This window comes from Harmonia axyridis, chromosome 2 (genome assembly GCF_914767665.1).
Source record: "Harmonia axyridis chromosome 2, icHarAxyr1.1, whole genome shotgun sequence".
NCBI lineage: Eukaryota > Metazoa > Arthropoda > Insecta > Coleoptera > Coccinellidae > Harmonia > Harmonia axyridis.
The window spans coordinates 23,043,255-23,064,112 of NC_059502.1; the positions used below are offsets into that span (position 1 = coordinate 23,043,255).

The following is a 20,858-nucleotide window of genomic DNA, read 5'->3' on the forward strand; positions in this document are numbered from 1 at the left end:
TTATATGGAGTAAAGACAAAAAACCTTCTGCCACAGCCGTAATAGGTAGTAAATCACTTCCAAACTGAGGACTTTTATATTAATCCCTATGGAACTAAAGTTTTGAAGGAAGGGGCCATAAAATTATTATATTAAAAACATGTGTTACTACAATAATAATGAATACTATACAGCAAATTTCTACCCTTTATAGATCCGGAGTTATGAATTTTTGATCATGTTATTCGAGTTATGAAACTCTGATTCGAACCTCTCCATCAGATGTTAATCATAATTTTTTATATTGATATTTATTATGTTTTTTTTTTCATATGTTCTTGCATATTTGATGATAAAAAGTAATAGAATAACCCCTTGTAAAAAATTTGCAGTACTTTTTTAAACCGTCAGAGTAAAGGAAGTTGTTACTTTTAGAACGTGAGGCTGAATTGTTTTCTTTGATAGGAAAAAAATAGCACTTTCATCCCCAATAACACTCACTATTTCCTCAGTCAATTTATCAAAAATATTCGGGCTATTTTTTCTGAAGACAACATATATAATAAAATTTTGAAAATGTCATAAATTTTCTTTTGTGTTTTTATTTATCACAAATTTTGAAATCCCTTAAGTTCAGTTACACTTGTAGCTACATTATATTGATAGAATAGAAATTTAATTATCTATAATATTATTGATATACTGGGCTATCTAAAACCTGTGGAATAGAAATTAAAAAATATTTTCTTTTATAGCACTCAATGAAATTCACCTTTTTCTGAAAGACATTTTAGATATCATGAAAATCTGTACCATAAAGTTCCTAAATGTGATTCATTTAGCTTTTTCAATACTATTCTTATCGGAATAACTCAATATTTCTCATTAACAACGCCTTATTCCCATAGCCATTTCAATAATCAAGTCATGCAAAAAACTCAATATTTCTCCAAAAAAAAAATTAAAAACGTGTTATTATCATAGTATATTCGCATGTGTTGCCATTAATAACTCCTTCCTTCCCAACACCTCTCTTTCTTTGATGGTCTGCAAAGCGGTGCGAGCAGAGGGCTAGTCCATGTTATTATAAGTCTATGTAAGAATCTGATCGCAGGTAATATTCATCTTGGAAAATTCTTCATTTTATTGAAACTATGTAAGAAATGAGGTAAGGGTATGCAATTCCATATTAATTTATTACTAATTAATCAAAAACATTGTATTTTACGAGAGTTTATTTACTGTATATTGTTTTCATAAGAAATCTACGAAAATAACTCATTAAATGGAAATTATTTCTCAAAAAAATTATGAAATTAGCAAGTCTTCATTTTGTTCTTCTTCTTGAGAAGACGAACCGCCTGCTTTCTCTGGTGTATGTCTCCTGTGACGTGGATTGCCAGCTATCTCACAATTGCTTTGGTGGTCATCTAATGGGTCTTCTTCCGAGGGGTTTGTTGTCCCTGATGATCTTAGCCATGTCTAGACTCATTCTGTCCACATGCTGGTTCCACTCTCTCCGCCTCTTCCTTATACATCTGACCACATCGTCCACTTAGCACTTCTCTTTTATAATAGAATTTCTATGTCTGTCCGCCAGTATGTATACCATTATTCTTAGGGGTCTTCATTTCAGTTGTTCGCAATATCCTCTTTATTGTAGACGTTTTAGCTTCGGTCTCCGCTACGTTGATAGTTTTCATTTTGAAATATAATAACTCACTTATATTCTATATTCAAGTTAAATATCGATTTTGTAATAATAATCCTTACTAAGAAACAATTAACCACGCCAGTGGAAGGTTTACTGCACCCCTATTTGTCAATTTTGCGGGTTTCTTGTTTTCCTACCTCAGTTTATCATCTTACTGATGCAACTAATTACAATATAACGCTATTTACGTTTAAGGCCACTCCTATGTTTTTCTTTACTCTAAGAATTTTCATTCAAATGGATATGTTTATGTCTTTTAAGAGTTTCTTACATGCTTGAAACATACTCACATAAGTTACATTTATATTCTTTTTCATTCAAATGGACAGAATACATATTAATTTTGAGGTAAACTTTCCGGTTGGCTGCATAATCACATAAGTAATTCTTTTATGTTGAAATGGACCGAATCTCTATGCTTTTTGAGGTGAACTTTACAGTTGACTGCATAATAACATAAGTAACATTTATTTTCTTTTTTTATTCAAATGCACACAATCCATATGCTTTTTGAGGTTATTTTCCTGTTTAACTGCAAACTCACATTTATGTTCTTTTTTTTTTTTCAAATGAACAGAATCTATATGCTTTTTGAGGTGAAATTTACGGTTGACTGCATAATCACATAAGTAACATTTATGTTCTTTTCGATTCAAATGGACATAATCTTTATGATTATTGAGGGTACTTTTCTGATTGGCTGCATAATCACATGAGTAACATTTATATTCTTTTTTATTCAAATGGACAGAAGCTATATGTTTTTTGAGGTTACTTTTCCGATTGGCTGCATAATCACATGAGTGACATTTATGTTCTTTTTTATTCAAATGGACAGAATATATATGCTTTTTGAGGACACTTTTCAGATTGGCTGCATAATCACATAAGTTACATTTATGTTCTTTTTTTTTTCAAATGGACAGAATCTATATGATTTTTGAGGTCATGTTTCTGATTGGCTGCGAACTCACATAAGTGACATTCATGCTCTTTTTTATTCAAATGGACAAAATCTATAAGATTTTTGAGGTTACTTTTCTTATTGGATGCATAATGATTGATGACATAAGTGATATTTATGTTCTTTTCGATTCAAATGGACATAATCTTTATGATTATTGAGGGTACTTTTCTGATTGGCTGCATAATCACATGAGTAACATTTATATTCTTTTTTATTCAAATGGACAGAAGCTATATGTTTTTTGAGGTTACTTTTCTGATCGGCTGCATAATCACATAAGTAACATTTATGTTCTTTTTTTATTCAAATGGACAGAATCTATATGCTTTTTGAGGGTACTTTTCCGATTGGCTGCATAATCACATGAGTGACATTTATGTTCTTTTTTATTCAAATGGACCGAATATATATGCTTTTTGAGGACACTTTTCAGATTGGATGCATAATCACATAAGTTATATTTATGTTCTTTTTTTTTCAAATGGACAGAATCTATATGATTTTTGAGGTGATGTTTCTGATTGGCTGCGAACTCACATAAGTGACATTTATGCTCTTTTTTATTCAAATGGACAGAATCTATATGATTATTGAGGGTACTTCTCTGATTGGCTGCATAATCACATAAGTGACATTTATGTTCTTTTTTATTAAAATGACAGAATCTGTATGCTTTTTGAGGTCATGTTTCTGATTGGCTGAGAACTCACATAAGTGACATTTATGTTTTTTTTTATTCAAATGGACATAATCTATATGATTATTGAGGGTACTTTTCTGATTGGCTGCATAATCGCATGAGTGACATTTATGTTCTTTTTTATTCAAATGGACAGAATCTATATGCTTTTTGAGGTAACTTTTCCGATTGGCTGCATAATCACATAAGTTACATTTATGTTCTTTTTTTTTCAAATGGACAGAATCTATATGATTTTTTAGGTCATGTTTCTGATTGGCTGAGAACTCACATAAGTGACATTTATGTTCTTTTTTATTCAAATGGGCAGAATCTATATGATTTTTGAGGTTACTTTTCTTATTGGATGCATAATCACATAAGTGACATTTATGTTCTTTTTCATTCAAATGGACAGAATCTATATGCTTTTTGAGGTAACTTTTCAGATTGGCTGCATAATCACATAAGTTACATTTATGTTCTTTTTTATTCAAATGTACAGAAGCTATATGGTATTTGAGATGATTTTTCTGATAGGCTTCAAACTCACATAAGTGACATTTATGTTCATTTTTATTCAAATGGACAGAATCTATATGATTTTTGAGGATACTCTTTCTATTGGATGCATAACCACATAAGTGACATTTATGCTCTTTTTTATTCAAATGGACAGAATCTATATGATTATTGAGGGGAACTTTTCTGATTGGCTGCATAATCACATGAGTGATATTTATGTTCTTTTTTATTCAAATGGACAGAATCTATATGCTTTTTGAGGACATGTTTCTGATTGGCTGAGAACTCACATAAGTGACATTTATGTTTTTTTTTATTCAAATGGACATAATCTATATGCTTATTGAGGGTACTTGTCTGATTGGCTGCATAATCACATGAGTAACATTTATATTCTTTTTCATTCAAATGGACAGAAGCTATATGCTTTTTGAGCTTACTTTTCTGATCGGCTGCATAATCACATAAGTAACATTTATGTTCTTTTTTTATTCAAATGGACAGAATCTATATGCTTTTTGAGGGTACTTTTCCGATTGGCTGCATAATCACATGAGTGACATTTATGTTCTTTTTTATTCAAATGGACAGAATCTATATGCTTTTTGAGGACACTTTTCAGATTGGCTGCATAATCACATAAGTTACATTTATGTTCTTTTTTTTTTCAAATGGACAGAATCTATATGATTTTTGAGGTCATGTTTCTGATTGGCTGCGAACTCACATAAGTGACATTCATGCTCTTTTTTATTCAAATGGACAAAATCTATAAGATTTTTGAGGTTACTTTTCTTATTGGATGCATAATGATTGATGACATAAGTGATATTTATGTTCTTTTCGATTCAAATGGACATAATCTTTATGATTATTGAGGGTACTTTTCTGATTGGCTGCATAATCACATGAGTAACATTTATATTCTTTTTTATTCAAATGGACAGAAGCTATATGTTTTTTGAGGTTACTTTTCTGATCGGCTGCATAATCACATAAGTAACATTTATGTTCTTTTTTTATTCAAATGGACAGAATCTATATGCTTTTTGAGGGTACTTTTCCGATTGGCTGCATAATCACATGAGTGACATTTATGTTCTTTTTTATTCAAATGGACCGAATATATATGCTTTTTGAGGACACTTTTCAGATTGGATGCATAATCACATAAGTTACATTTATGTTCTTTTTTTTTCAAATGGACAGAATCTATATGATTTTTGAGGTGATGTTTCTGATTGGCTGCGAACTCACATAAGTGACATTTATGCTCTTTTTTATTCAAATGGACAGAATCTATATGATTATTGAGGGTACTTCTCTGATTGGCTGCATAATCACATAAGTGACATTTATGTTCTTTTTTATTAAAATGACAGAATCTGTATGCTTTTTGAGGTCATGTTTCTGATTGGCTGAGAACTCACATAAGTGACATTTATGTTTTTTTTTATTCAAATGGACATAATCTATATGATTATTGAGGGTACTTTTCTGATTGGCTGCATAATCGCATGAGTGACATTTATGTTCTTTTTTATTCAAATGGACAGAATCTATATGCTTTTTGAGGTAACTTTTCCGATTGGCTGCATAATCACATAAGTTACATTTATGTTCTTTTTTTTTCAAATGGACAGAATCTATATGATTTTTTAGGTCATGTTTCTGATTGGCTGAGAACTCACATAAGTGACATTTATGTTCTTTTTTATTCAAATGGGCAGAATCTATATGATTTTTGAGGTTACTTTTCTTATTGGATGCATAATCACATAAGTGACATTTATGTTCTTTTTCATTCAAATGGACAGAATCTATATGCTTTTTGAGGTAACTTTTCAGATTGGCTGCATAATCACATAAGTTACATTTATGTTCTTTTTTATTCAAATGTACAGAAGCTATATGGTATTTGAGATGATTTTTCTGATAGGCTTCAAACTCACATAAGTGACATTTATGTTCATTTTTATTCAAATGGACAGAATCTATATGATTTTTGAGGATACTCTTTCTATTGGATGCATAACCACATAAGTGACATTTATGCTCTTTTTTATTCAAATGGACAGAATCTATATGATTATTGAGGGGAACTTTTCTGATTGGCTGCATAATCACATGAGTGATATTTATGTTCTTTTTTATTCAAATGGACAGAATCTATATGCTTTTTGAGGACATGTTTCTGATTGGCTGAGAACTCACATAAGTGACATTTATGTTTTTTTTTATTCAAATGGACATAATCTATATGCTTATTGAGGGTACTTGTCTGATTGGCTGCATAATCACATGAGTAACATTTATATTCTTTTTCATTCAAATGGACAGAAGCTATATGCTTTTTGAGCTTACTTTTCTGATCGGCTGCATAATCACATAAGTAACATTTATGTTCTTTTTTTATTCAAATGGACAGAATCTATATGCTTTTTGAGGGTACTTTTCCGATTGGCTGCATAATCACATGAGTGACATTTATGTTCTTTTTTATTCAAATGGACAGAATCTATATGCTTTTTGAGGACACTTTTCAGATTGGCTGCATAATCACATAAGTTACATTTATGTTCTTTTTTTTTCAAATGGACAGAATCTATATGATTTTTGAGGTCATGTTTCTGATTGGCTGCGAACTCACATAAGTGACATTTATGCTCTTTTTTATTCAAATGAACAGAATCTATATGATTATTGAGGGTACTTCTCTGATTGGCTGCATAATCACATAAGTGACATTTATGTTCTTTTTTATTCAAATGGACAGAATCTATATGCTTTTTGAGGTCATGTTTCTGATTGGCTGCGAACTCACATAAGTGACATTTATGCTCTTTTTTATTCAAATGGACAGAATCTATATGATTATTGAGGGTACTTCTCTGATTGGCTGCATAATCACATAAGTGACATTTATGTTCTTTTTTATTCAAATGGACAGAATCTATATGCTTTTTGAGGTAACTTTTCCGATTGGCTGCATAATCACATAAGTTACATTTATGTTCTTTTTTTTTCAAATGGACAGAATCTATATGATTTTTTAGGTCATGTTTCTGATTGGCTGAGAACTCACATAAGTGACATTTATGTTCTTTCTTATTCAAATGGGCAGAATCTATATGATTTTTGAGGTTACTTTTCTTATTGGATGCATAATCACATAAGTGACATTTATGTTCTTTTTTATTCAAATGGACAGAATCTATATGCTTTTTGAGGTAACTTTTCAGATTGGCTGCATAATCACATAAGTTACATTTATGTTCTTTTTTATTCAAATGTACAGAAGCTATATGGTATTTGAGATGATTTTTCTGATAGGATTCAAACTCACATAAGTGACATTTATGTTCTTTTTTATTCAAATGGACAGAATCTATATGATTTTTGAGAATACTCTTCCTATTGGATGCATAATCACATAAGTGACATTTATGCTCTTTTTTATTCAAATGGACAGAATCTATATGATTATTGAGGGTACTTTTCTGATTGGCTGCATAATCACATGAGTGACATTTATGTTCTTTTTTATTCAAATGGACACAATCTATATGCTTTTTGAGGACATGTTTCTGATTGGCTGAGAACTCACATAAGTGACATATATGTTTTTTTTTATTCAAATGGACATAATCTATATGCTTATTGAGGGAACTTTTCTGATTGGCTGCATAATCACATGAGTGACATTTATGTTCTTTTTTATTCAAATGGACAGAATCTATATGCTTTTTGAGGTAACTTTTCAGATTGGCTGCATAATCACATAAGTTACATTTATGTTCTTTTTTTTTCAAATGGACAGAATCTATATGATTTTTGAGGTCATGTTTCTGATTGGCTGCGAACTCACATAAGTGACATTTATGCTCTTTTTTATTCAAATGGACAGAATCTATATGCTTTTTGAGGTTACCTTTCTGATTGGCTGCAAACTCAGATAAGAGACATTCATGTTCCCTTTTATTCAAATGTACAGCACCTATATGTCCTTCGAGATTGCTTTTCTGGTTGAAAGAAAACTCGCCTGTTTCATATTTCAAAGATGATCTTATTCCATTATCATCAGTGTAATGCTGAACAATATCAATGATTTCAGTCTTTTTATCCTCAATATGCCCCCCATCAGTTGTGTACTGAAAACTAGAACCAAAAAATAATTGTAACATTTTTTTAATTATAAGAGATTGGAAGATAAAACAATTTCAACAAACACTGGAAATTTTCATACGAAAGTGTTCTTCTAAAAAAATCGAATTTTCAATGGAATATTTAACAAAGTTTGACATTTTTGTAAAAAGTATTGTTGCTTGACTACATCCTATTTTCCTTTATTTCATAGGAACTATTGAAATCTTCAAGATCTAATCTACACAATTTCAAAATAAATACATTTTGAGAATTAGGATCTTGTATCTGTGTGTGTAGTGTTTTTGAATTATTGCGAAATAGAGAAAATAATGTTAAAAAATTCGTGTTGAACCTTCATGATGAGCACATGTGAATAATTGTTTTTGTTATTAGTAAACAAATTCGATTAAACAGAATTTCTAAGCTGATTACTGCTTGCCCGCAGTCTTCGATAGTTCTTGAACTATCAGAAATGTCCCAGGTCAACGGCACTTCTACTAATACCTCTTCAGGAGGAGAAGTACCTAGAAACCAGAAAGATTCAAAGCGTAAAAGACAAAAGAAAAAGTCAACCTAAAATCGCCACAGATACAAACAAAAAAAAAACGATAATAAATCTGCTGATTTCGTATTCAATCAACCCCAATTAATAAAAGATCCTGTAATGTATCGAAACATTTCTTCACCAAAGGAAATTGATTAGGAAAATAAAGAACATTCGACATCTGCCATGTCAACAAAAAATAATCAACAACACCAAACATCGAAAACCAAAACAAACAAACCAACCAAAATAATAAACAGAAATGTTTCAGCCAAGATGAGTGACATCAAGAAGGTGGAATATTCAAATTTATTTTATTTCAATTCTGAAAACAATGAAACAAATAGAATACAAATGTCGTCCATTTGGAATACGAAATTTTCTATGTCCAGAGATATAATTCTCAAAACCAAACTCGGGGAATTGGAACAAGTCCTGTCAGAGCTAAAGAACGAGAAGAAAATAGTCAGTTACAAGGGAATAACAGCGCAAAAAACGACGAATATAAGAAGAGTGCCTCAACAAGCGTACTCTGTGGAGATTTCAAATATGGAAACGTGTATCAAAGAAGAAGAAATAAGTCAGCATCTTTTATCACAAAACATAGATACTGCAAAAGAATCATCACAAGAGCCCAATCAAAACCCACAAGATTTATTAGAATAATTATGGGTGAAATTGAATCATTTGAAGCACTTTGGAATAATGGATTCTTTTTCATTAATCAACACTATTTGGTATATCCCAGCCATCCTCCAGACCCAACTCCTATACCTTGCAACAAATGTTTACAATTCGACCATAAAACAGATTCTTGCACAAATTCACCAAAATGATCGAAAAGACAAGGACCACATAATATGTCTCAGTACAAAACCAATAATGCTCCCAAGTGCTTGTCTTGTGGCGCAGAAGACCATATGGCATGGTTCATTAAATGTCCGAAACATCCAAAAAACCCATGGAAGGTATTTCAAACGCTAATGTCAAGCCACTTAATGAAAAAACAAATGAAATAGAAGATCTCTCAAAAAACACAAGCTGGATCTATGCTCCAATAACAGAACATGATGAAATAATGAATATTTATAATAGAAAGTTAAATAATCCTAAATATAGTGACAGAAAGTAACTTATAGTTACTTTGAAACAAAAGTTTATTAGACAATTCAATAAAGACACAACAGTTGTTTTCTTGGGGAACTGATTCTACATTCTGATGCTTGATCTGGAGGATCCTGAGGAGCCTTCACCAACTGAACCAATAAACAACGAAGTTAATAGGCAAATTTACATTTAGAATACTCTATAGTAACATTAACAGCTACATACCAAAAAACATTTCATAAACAATTTCAAACTTCAAAAGAGATATGATACATCAGTATAGAGAAAACAACTGGTTTAATGGATGCAACAAAATGAATGATTCCAAAGGGAAAAATTTCTACTTCAATGAAATATTTGGGTGTACAGGTTGATAATAAACTGAATTTCAACCTGCAAACGAAACTAGTAAAAAAGAAAACTATCACTAGAGCCAAATACTTTGGCAAACTTACATATAAAAACAAGGTATAACCATCCAAAATGCTACAAAAATTTATAAAAGCATATGTCGACCTTCAATTGAATTTGGAACACTACAAGTGCGCTTCGGAGCTCCTGACGTTGGCTGGAAAGCACCTATAGAACGTTGCAATGTGTATGTTATATCTATGATACTTATTTGTGTTTGCTGGGGAGGAGCTCCTGACGTTGGCTGGAAAGCACTTAATAACATGGACTGAGAGAGACCATTGATATCGATGTATTGTGGCAAGGATAGAAATCTTAATGGCAAAACATTGGTTTCGTGAATTGATTATATGCGTTTTCTTGTGGAGATAACGGATTCCGTAACGATTTACTAAGTGTTTTTTGTAATTCTTCTGTTTATTTTAGTACTTATAAACAATTTTAAGTATGTCTGCTTCGTGTGTAGCTTATAATTGTGTTGTTATATCCAAAAAAAGGATTGGACGTGACATTTCATAGTTAAGAAAACAAGAAGTGATTTATCGTTTATTTTATTGAATATTTTCACAGATTTCCATGAAATTAAAAGAAACGGGTGATGGTTATATGGAGTAAAGACAAAAAACCTTCTGCCACAGCCGTAATAGGTAGTAAATCACTTCCAAACTGAGGACTATTATATTAATCCCTATGGAACTAAAGTTTTGAAGGAAGGGGCCATAAAATTATTATATTAAAAACATGTGTTACTACAATAATAATGAATACTATACAGCAAATTTCTACCCTTTATAGATCCGGAGTTATGAATTTTTGATCATGTTATTCGAGTTATGAAACTCTGATTCGAACCTCTCCATCAGATGTTAATCATAATTTTTTATATTGATATTTATTATGTTTTTTTTTCATATGTTCTTGCATATTTGATGATAAAAAGTAATAGAATAACCCCTTGTAAAAAATTTGCAGTACTTTTTTAAACCGTCAGAGTAAAGGAAGTTGTTACTTTTAGAACGTGAGGCTGAATTGTTTTCTTTGATAGGAAAAAAATAGCACTTTCATCCCCAATAACACTCACTATTTCCTCAGTCAATTTCTCAAAAATATTCGGGCTATTTTTTCTGAAGACAACATATATAATAAAATTTTGAAAATGTCATAAATTTTCTTTTGTGTTTTTATTTATCACAAATTTTGAAATCCCTTAAGTTCAGTTACACCTATTAATTATCTATAATATTATTGATATACTGGGCTATCTAAAACCTGTGGAATAGAAATTAATAAATATTTTCTTTTATAGCACTCAATGAAATTCACCTTTTTCTGAAAGACATTTTAGATATCATGAAAATCTGTACCATAAAGTTCCTAAATGTGATTCATTTAGCTTTTTCAATACTATTCTTATCGGAATAACTCAATATTTCTCATTAACAACGCCTTATTCCCATAGCCATTTCAATAATCAAGTCATGCAAAAAACTCAATATTTCTCCAAAAAAAAAAAATTAAAAACGTGTTATTATCATAGTAAATTCGCATGTGTTGCCATTAATAACTCCTTCCTTCCCAACACCTCTCTTTCTTTGATGGTCTGCAAAGCGGTGCGAGCAGAGGGCTAGTCCATGTTATTATAAGTCTATGTAAGAATCTGATCGCAGGTAATATTCATCTTGGAAAATTCTTCATTTTATTGAAACTATGTAAGAAATGAGGTAAGGTTATGCAATTCCATATTAATTTATTACTAATTAATCAAAAACATTGTATTTTACGAGAGTTTATTTACTGTATATTGTTTTCATAAGAAATCTACTAAAATAACTCATAAAATGGAAATTATTTCTCGAAAAAATTATGAAATTAGCAAGTCTTCATTTTGTTCTTCTTCTTGAGAAGACGAACCGCCTGCTTTCTCTGGTGTATGTCTCCTGTGACGTGGATTGCCAGCTATCTCACAATTGCTTTGGTGGTCATCTAATGGGTCTTCTTCCGAGGGGTTTGTTGTCCCTGATGATCTTAGCCATGTCTAGGCTCATTCTGTCCACATGCTGGTTCCACTCTCTTCGCCTCTTCCTTATACATCTGACCACATCGTCCACTTAGCACTTCTCTTTTATAATAGAATTTCTATGTCTGTCCGCCAGTATGTATACCATTATTCTTAGTGGTCTTCATTTCAGTTGTTCGCAATATCCTCTTTATTGTTGACGTTTTAGCTTCGGTCTCCGCTACGTTGATAGTTTTCATTTTGAAATATAATAACTCACTTATATTCTATATTCAAGTTAAATATCGATTTTGTAATAATAATCCTTACTAAGAAACAATTAACCACGCCAGTGGAAGGTTTACTGCACCCCTATTTGTCAATTTTGCGGGTTTCTTGTTTTCCTACCTCAGTTTATCATCTTACTGATGCAACTAATTACAATATAACGCTATTTACGTTTAAGGCCACTCCTATGTTTTTCTTTACTCTAAGAATTTTCATTCAAATGGATATGTTTTATGTCTTTTAAGAGTTTCTTACATGCTTGAAACATACTCACATAAGTTACATTTATATTCTTTTTCATTCAAATGGACAGAATCCATATTAATTTTGAGGTAAACTTTCCGGTTGGCTGCATAATCACATAAGTAATTCTTTTATGTTGAAATGGACCGAATCTCTATGCTTTTATAGGTGAACTTTACAGTTGACTGCATAATAACATAAGTAACATTTATTTTCTTTTTTTATTCAAATGCACACAATCCATATGCTTTTTGAGGTTATTTTCCTGTTTGACTGCAAACTCACATTTATGTTCTTTTTTTTTCAAATGAACAGAATCTATATGCTTTTTGAGGTGAAATTTACGGTTGACTGCATAATCACATAAGTAACATTTATGTTCTTTTTGATTCAAATGGACATAATCTTTATGATTATTGAGGGTACTTTTCTGATTGGCTGCATAATCACATGAGTAACATTTATATTCTTTTTTATTCAAATGGACAGAAGCTATATGCTTTTTGAGGTTACTTTTCTGATCGGCTGCATAATCACATAAGTAATATTTATGTTCTTTTTTTATTCAAATGGACAGAATCTATATGCTTTTTGAGGGTACTTTTCCGATTGCCTGCATAATCACATGAGTGACATTTATGTTCTTTTTTATTCAAATGGACAGAATCTATATGATTATTGAGGGTACTTCTCTGATTGGCTGCATAATCACATAAGTGACATTTATGTTCTTTTTTATTCAAATGGACAGAATCTATATGCTTTTTGAGGTCATGTTTCTGATTGGCTGCGAACTCACGTAAGTGACATTTATGCTCTTTTTTATTCAAATGGACAGAATCTATATGCTTTTTGAGGACACTTTTCAGATTGGCTGCATAATCACATAAGTTACATTTATGTTCTTTTTTTTTCAAATGGACAGAATCTATATGATTTTTGAGGTCATGTTTCTGATTGGCTGCGAACTCACATAAGTGACATTTATGCTCTTTTTTATTCAAATGGACAAAATCTATATGATTTTTGAGGCTACTTTTCTTATTGGATGCATAATCACATAAGTGACATTTATGTTCTTTTTTATTCAAATGGACAGAATCTATATGCTTTTTGAGGACTCTTTTCAGATTGGATGCATAATCACATAAGTTACATTTATGTTCTTTTTTTTTCAAATGGACAGAATCTATATGACTTTTGAGGTCATGTTTCTGATTGGCTGCGAACTCACATAAGTGACATTTATGCTCTTTTTTATTCAAATGGACAGAATCTATATGATTATTGAGGGTACTTCTCTGACTGGCTGCATAATCACATAAGTGACATTTATGTTCTTTTTTATTCAAATGGACAGAATCTATATGCTTTTTGAGGTCATGTTTCTGATTGGCTGAGAACTCACATAAGTGACATATATGTTTTTTTTTATTCAAATGGACATAATCTATATGCTTATTGAGGGTACTTTTCTGAGTGGCTGCATAATCACATGAGTGACATTTATGCTCTTTTTTATTCAAATGGACAGAATCTATATGCTTTTTGAGGTAACTTTTCAGATTGGCTGCATAATCACATAAGTTACATTTATGTTTTTTTTTTTTCAAATGGACAGAATCTATATGATTTTTGAGGTCATGTTTCTGATTGGCTGCGAACTCACATAAGTGACATTTATGCTCTTTTTTATTCAAATGGACAGAATCTATATGCTTTTTGAGGTAACTTTTCAGATTGCCTGCATAATCACATAAGTTACATTTATGTTTTTTTTTTTTCACATGGACAGAATCTATATGATTTTTGAGGTCATGTTTCTTATTGGCTGCGAATTCACATAAGTGACATTTATGCTCTTTTTTATTCAAATGGACAGAATCTATATGCTTTTTGAGGTTACCTTTCTGATTGGCTGCAAACTCACATAAGAGACATTCATGTTCCCTTTCATTCAAATGTACAGCACCTATATGTCCTTCAAGATTGCTTTTCTGGTTGAAAGAAAACTCGCCTGTTTCATATTTCAAAGATGATCTTATTCCATTATCATCAGTGTAATGCTGAACAATATCAATGATTTCAGTCTTTTTATCCTCAATATGCCCCCCATCAGTTGTGTACTGAAAACTAGAACCAAAAAATAATTGTAACATTTTTTTAATTATAAGAGATTGGAAGATACAACAATTTCAACAAACACTGGAAATTTTCATACGAAAGTGTTCTTCTAAAAAAATCGAATTTTCAATGGAATATTTAACAAAGTTTGACATTTTTGTAAAAAGTATTGTTGCTTGACTACATCCTATTTTCCTTTATTTCATAGGAACTATTGAAATCTTCAAGATCTAATTTACACAATTTCAAAATAAATACATTTTGAGAATTAGGATCTTGTATCTGTGTGTGTAGTGTTTTTGAATTATTGCGAAATAGAGAAAATAATATTAAAAAATTCGTGTTGAACCTTCATGATGAGCACATGTGAATAATTGTTTTTGTTATTAGTAAACAAATTCGATTAAACAGAATTTCTAAGCTGATTACTGCTTGCCCGCAGTCTTCGATAGTTCTTGAACTATCAGAAATGTCCCAGGTCAACGGCACTTCTACTAATACCTCTTCAGGAGAAGAAGTACCTAGAAACCAGGGAGATTCAAAGCGTAAAAGACAAAAGAAAAAGTCAACCTAAAACCGCCACAGATACAAACAAAAAAAAACGATAATAAATCTGCTGATATCGTATTTAATCAACCCCAATTAATAAAAGATCCTGTAATGTATCAAAACATTTCTTCACCAAAGGAAATTGATTAGGAAAATAAAGAACATTCGACATCTGCCATGTCAACAAAAAATAATCAACAACACCAAACATCGAAAACCAAAACAAACAAACCAACCAAAATATTAAACAGAAATGTTTCAGCCAAGATGAGTGACATCAAGAAGATGGAATATTCAAATTTATTTTATTTCAATTCTGAAAACAATGAAACAAATAGAATACAAATGTCGTCCATTTGGAATACGAAATTTTCTATGTCCAGAGATATAATTCTCAAAACCAAACCCGGGGAATTGGAACAAGTCCTGTCAGAGCTAAAGAACGAGAACAAAATAGTCAGTTACAAGGGAACAACAGCGCAAAAAACGACGAATACAAGAAGAGTGCCTCAACAAGCGTACTCTGTGGAGATTTCAAATATGGAAACGTGTATCAAAGAAGAAGAAATAAGTCAGCATCTTTTGTCACAAAACATAGATACTGCAAAAGAATCATCACAAGAGCCCAATCAAAACCCACAAGATTTATTAGAATAATAATAGGACTAAGAACTAACACTAAAAAGTTGATCAACTTACAACTAAGAACTAAACTCTTAGTTAAAATAATGAAGTTTGCATGCGCCGCACAGAATTTCAATATTAACGAGTACCAGTTTCTATCGTTTTATGCTTCGTTATTCGTGTTTATCCATGAAAAGTATTCGGTGTATCTGAAAAAAAAATTAATTTAATTTTTTCACAATCAATATCAATGTCAAACATCAAAGTATAGAACAAATAGAAAGTAGTTTGAGCACGTGCGCTTTCCTTCACTGAGAACTAACAAGAGAGTGCATAAACGCCACTTAATTCTTAGGTTTAGTTCTTAGTCCTAAGAATGGTGCATAAACCAGCCATAAGACTAAGACTTAAGATCAGTGTAGAAATAATAATAATAATAATGCGGGTAGCGGTAGGTGAATCCATAGCGAATCACCTATCAGGAGAGTTGAATCGACTCCTGCCCACTGCAGATTCCAGGAGCTCCCTGACCCGGGAAGCTGAAACCTGTCGAAGGGTCCCTGTCCAAGGTAACGGACGAAGCCATGTGGAAAGCAGCTCAAGAATTCTCCCACCGTAGCTGTGCGGATTGTAAAAAGCGATCAAAGGCAGTCTCCCCACGACACGGAGGAACCCATGAATGATGGTGAATTTGAGGAATAGGAATATAGAGCCGCTACCTGAGGTTCGTCAGGGCGTGTCTGGAGCCGGCGCTGGACATGACAGTATGCGGGACGTCGGTGGCAGAGTGCTAAGGAGACTGGCGTCTGTCGAACAAAATGCTACGCCTCCACAATCTCAACATTCTAGGAGAAGAATAACACGAGTTTCTCCGACCGCTGAAGGTTCTGCGCAGGATCCCCAACCAGCACTCACCCAAGAAGGTCTACCAAGAAGACGCATGAAATGGACAAGTTCGATAAATGAAACGATCATGCGCATTTATTATGAAGTGACTAATATGGAAGAGGATAAAATAGGCTACCGGCCAAAATTATTTGCAGAATTCCACAGAAACTATCCCGAACTCCAAGTTTCTGAGCAAAGAGTAGCCGACCAATACCGGGTCATATTGAGAAATAAACTTGTACCCGATGAGAGACTTAACATCATAAAAAATGAAGTCCAACTGAGGCTACAGAATAGGAGCCTCACTAACAACGAAACGACAATTGAAAAAAACTACGATTGTGCTGAAAACCATCAATGCACAAATGAATTCTGAGGAACAAAACAACGCAGATGTGATAGCAATAAGTGATGCTCAACGACGGAATATATATGATGCACCCGTCGAAAATCCAGAAGAAGACCAAAGAGAACTACTGGAGCGATTATTTGCCACAATGAATAGATGCGTTATAGATTTTGAGGGCACAGATCCATTGAGACGACGGATTCTGCCAAGATTGAGGACATCCAAGAAACTATCCCATTGTCTGGTCATGACTAACAAGGAGATTATACCCAAGTATCTTTCTGACTACCATGATCTCGAATCATAACACCTCATCATATACTGTGCAGCATTTTCAATAGCAACAGAGCTAGGTGTGAAGCCAAAACCTGAAAGTCAGCAACCAGCCAGAGAAAAACAACAAAATAAACCACATTGGCAAAAAAGGCTAGAAGACAAAGTTCATAGCATCCGCCAAGATATTGGGAGGCTCACCCAATTTGCAAAAGGTGCGCCTTCTAGAAAATTACAAAAAATGGTGAATATAATAATGAAACGTCACCGGCAACATACAACGTATGATCCAAACAATGAAAATGCTCAACAAATTTTAGACACACTGAAACAAAAACTTAGTGTGTACTCCGAAAGACTCAGAAGATACAATGAGAGCTATAGAAGAAAACAGGATAATATGATTTTTGAAAACTCCGAAAGAAAATTCTATAGAATGTTAAACAATCGAGGATATTGAGAGTTTTTGGACAGATCAACTGGCTACACCAACCCCCTACAACTCCCAGGCTGATTGGATGAGAAGTGAAGAGAAATCCTGTGAGACAATAGAACAAATGCCGCATAACGCAGTTTCTATAGAAGAATTCCATGAAATAGTGAAAAATGCACACAATTGGAAATCACCCGGCCCAGATGGAATCCACAATTTTTGGTTGAAAAAATTTTGGTGTATACACGGCAGGCTAGTTGAAACCATAAATGGTGTTATAAGTAATCCAACGGAAATGCCCAAATGTTTAACAACAGGGACCACTTACCTCTTACCGAAGGATATGCAACACACAGCGGATCCATCAAAATACAGACCAATTACATGTCTACCAACAATATATAAAATCATCACATCATGTACAGCATCTCGTATCTACAAACATTGCGAAACAAATAATATAATGACAACACAGCAGAAAGGATGTTCCAAGAATGCACTAGGATCGAAGGAACTGCTGATAATAGATTCCATCATATGCAACCAAGCCTTCAAAAAACACAGAAATCTTTTTATGACATATTTTGACTATAAGAAGACTCTATTCCACATGGGTGGCTGACAAAAATTTTGGAAATATACAAGATCGATCCAATTACATTAAACTTTCTGAAGTATTTTATGTGCAACTAGAGAACGAATATCGAACTCTCTACAGCGAACATAACTACTAAAGAGATCCCAATAAAAAGGGGAATTTTCCAAAGAGATTCATTGAGTCTCTTATGGTTCTACTTGGCGCTGAACCCCCTTTCTAAACAACTGAATGCTACTGAAAAAGGTTTCAATGTCAAAGGAAATAGAAATACTATTGCACTCAATCATTGGAGATGCTATACATGGATGACCTAAAACTTATAACAGGCAGCAAAAACCACTTGCAGATTATGGTCAAACTGGTGGAAAATTTTTCAGAAGACGAGGGGATGAAATTCGGATTGGACAAGTGTCGCACTATTAATTAGCGTAGTGCGTGGAAAAATCCAAGATGAACTGATAGCTCTCTCCAATGGACAGGAGATAGAAGCGATGGATGAAGGAAGACTTAACAACTGACTTAACATTAGGAGAATCAACAAAATTTTGAAAACAAACCTCAACAGCAAGAACATGACGAGAGCTATCAATACATATGCATATTCAATTCTTACATACTCTTTCGGTATCATTCCATGGACCAAAACAGATATAGAAAACCTGCAACGCAAAATGAGAACCTTGATGACGAAAGCACACAAGCACCATCCGAAAAGTAGCATTGAGAGGACGACACTGCCGAGGAATAAAGCAGGCAGAGGTCTGCTAGACATCATGGAACTTACCCATGGGCAAATTGAATGCCTACGAACATACTTCAAAGACAAATCAAGCATGTCAGAGATCTACAAAGTACTGTGTGAAGCAGACGAATCAACACCTTTACAACTGCACAAGGAGCAATTGTCATACAACCACCAGACAATCCAAGAAAAACTGCAAAGATGGAGAGAAAACACCTACATGGACGACATTTCAACGAGGTGAACCAGGATCATGTCGACATTGAAGCGTCGAACTATTGGCTCACATCAGGTGCGATGTATCCAGAAAGGGAAGGATTTCTTTTAGCCATCCAAGATCAAGTGATCTCAACAAGAAATTACTGCAAGCATATCATAAAGGATCGAATTATTACTGACGATCGATGCCGTTATGGGTGTCCAACGAATGAGACAATCCATCATTTCACAGGAGGATGTCAAATGTTTGCAGGAAATGAATATAAAGAGAGACACGATGCAGTAGGAAAGATACTACACCAAGAAATGACAACTAAATTAACACTAATTCATTCTGAAAAAGTGCCATACTACAAGTAACGACCGGAAACCATCCTGGAAAACGAACGCTATAAACTGTACTGGGATCGTACAGTTTTGACTGATAAAACAGTCCCTCACAACAGGCCAGATATATTGCTAGTTGATAAACATCAAAAGGCAGCAATACTCATCGACGAGGCAATACCTAATAACAACAACATGCGTCAAAAAGGGGTCGAAAAAATTTCAAAATATAGGGACCTCGAATTTGAGATAAAGCGCCAGTGGGGAATGATATCAACGAGAACTATTCCAATTATCATTTCAACAACAGGAATAGTACCCAAAAATCTCAGGAGAAATATCAAGCAACTAGGATTTAGTGAGTATATATGCAATATAATGCAAAATGCTGTTCTTTTAGGTACCGCAAGGACGGTGAGAAAATTCCTAGGAAGCGAAGGACAGGTCCAAGGATCGCGTGTAAGAGGACCAGAAGTTCGACGAGAACCAGGGGGACCACAAGGACCGGACACGACCGAGCTCTACCCTTCTGATATTTTAAATATCTGGGATTGAGTGAATGTTCCTCTTAGCGAGGAGAAATCCTACGCCTATAGTCAAAAGTCGGGATAATAATAATTAAAACTTTCACAAAAACACATCTACTCAACTGAAGAGACAATAAGCCATGTTCTTTCTAGAAATAACTTTTTTCACAATGAAAAAAGTGAAAGTTAAAAAAGTTAAAATTTAGCCTATAGTATCAAGAAAAAATAATGAATGCTCACTCCAAGTCAAATGAGTTTCCTTTTTCATAGCTATCATCATCTTCTCCCATTTCCATCTTTACTCTGTGATGGTTATTTTCATCTGGGAAAATTTTCAGGTATGTTTCCATTTCTGACTTCAACACTTCGTAAATTCTCAATTGTGAAAATAAATATTTACAATTACAAATCGAGAACTGTTTGTTTTGTATTATCTCTACTGTGCACTATAGCATGAAGCTTGTTTTTTTTTTACCGACTAAAAAAGTAAAAAGATACTATATCCACGACACTCTCCAAGTCTCCACGAACAAATCATAGATAAGTAGATAGAAGAAATAACAAAACAATTTTACCACCATAAACAAACTAATCTAAAAATGGCGA

General features: G+C 33.0%; 1 protein-coding gene across 1 annotated transcript; it reads right to left on the minus strand.

The window, feature by feature from the left end:
- Window positions 1-7,894: 7,894 nt before the first annotated feature.
- On the minus strand, window positions 7,895-20,858 carry LOC123672468. Its single transcript, XM_045606563.1, has 3 exons — window positions 20,493-20,858; window positions 14,506-14,732; window positions 7,895-8,022 (listed from the first exon to the last, which is right to left on the minus strand). The coding sequence occupies exons 1-3, from the start codon at window positions 20,600-20,602 to the stop codon at window positions 7,931-7,933; spliced, it is 429 nt and encodes a 142-aa protein (XP_045462519.1). The 5' UTR covers window positions 20,603-20,858; the 3' UTR covers window positions 7,895-7,930.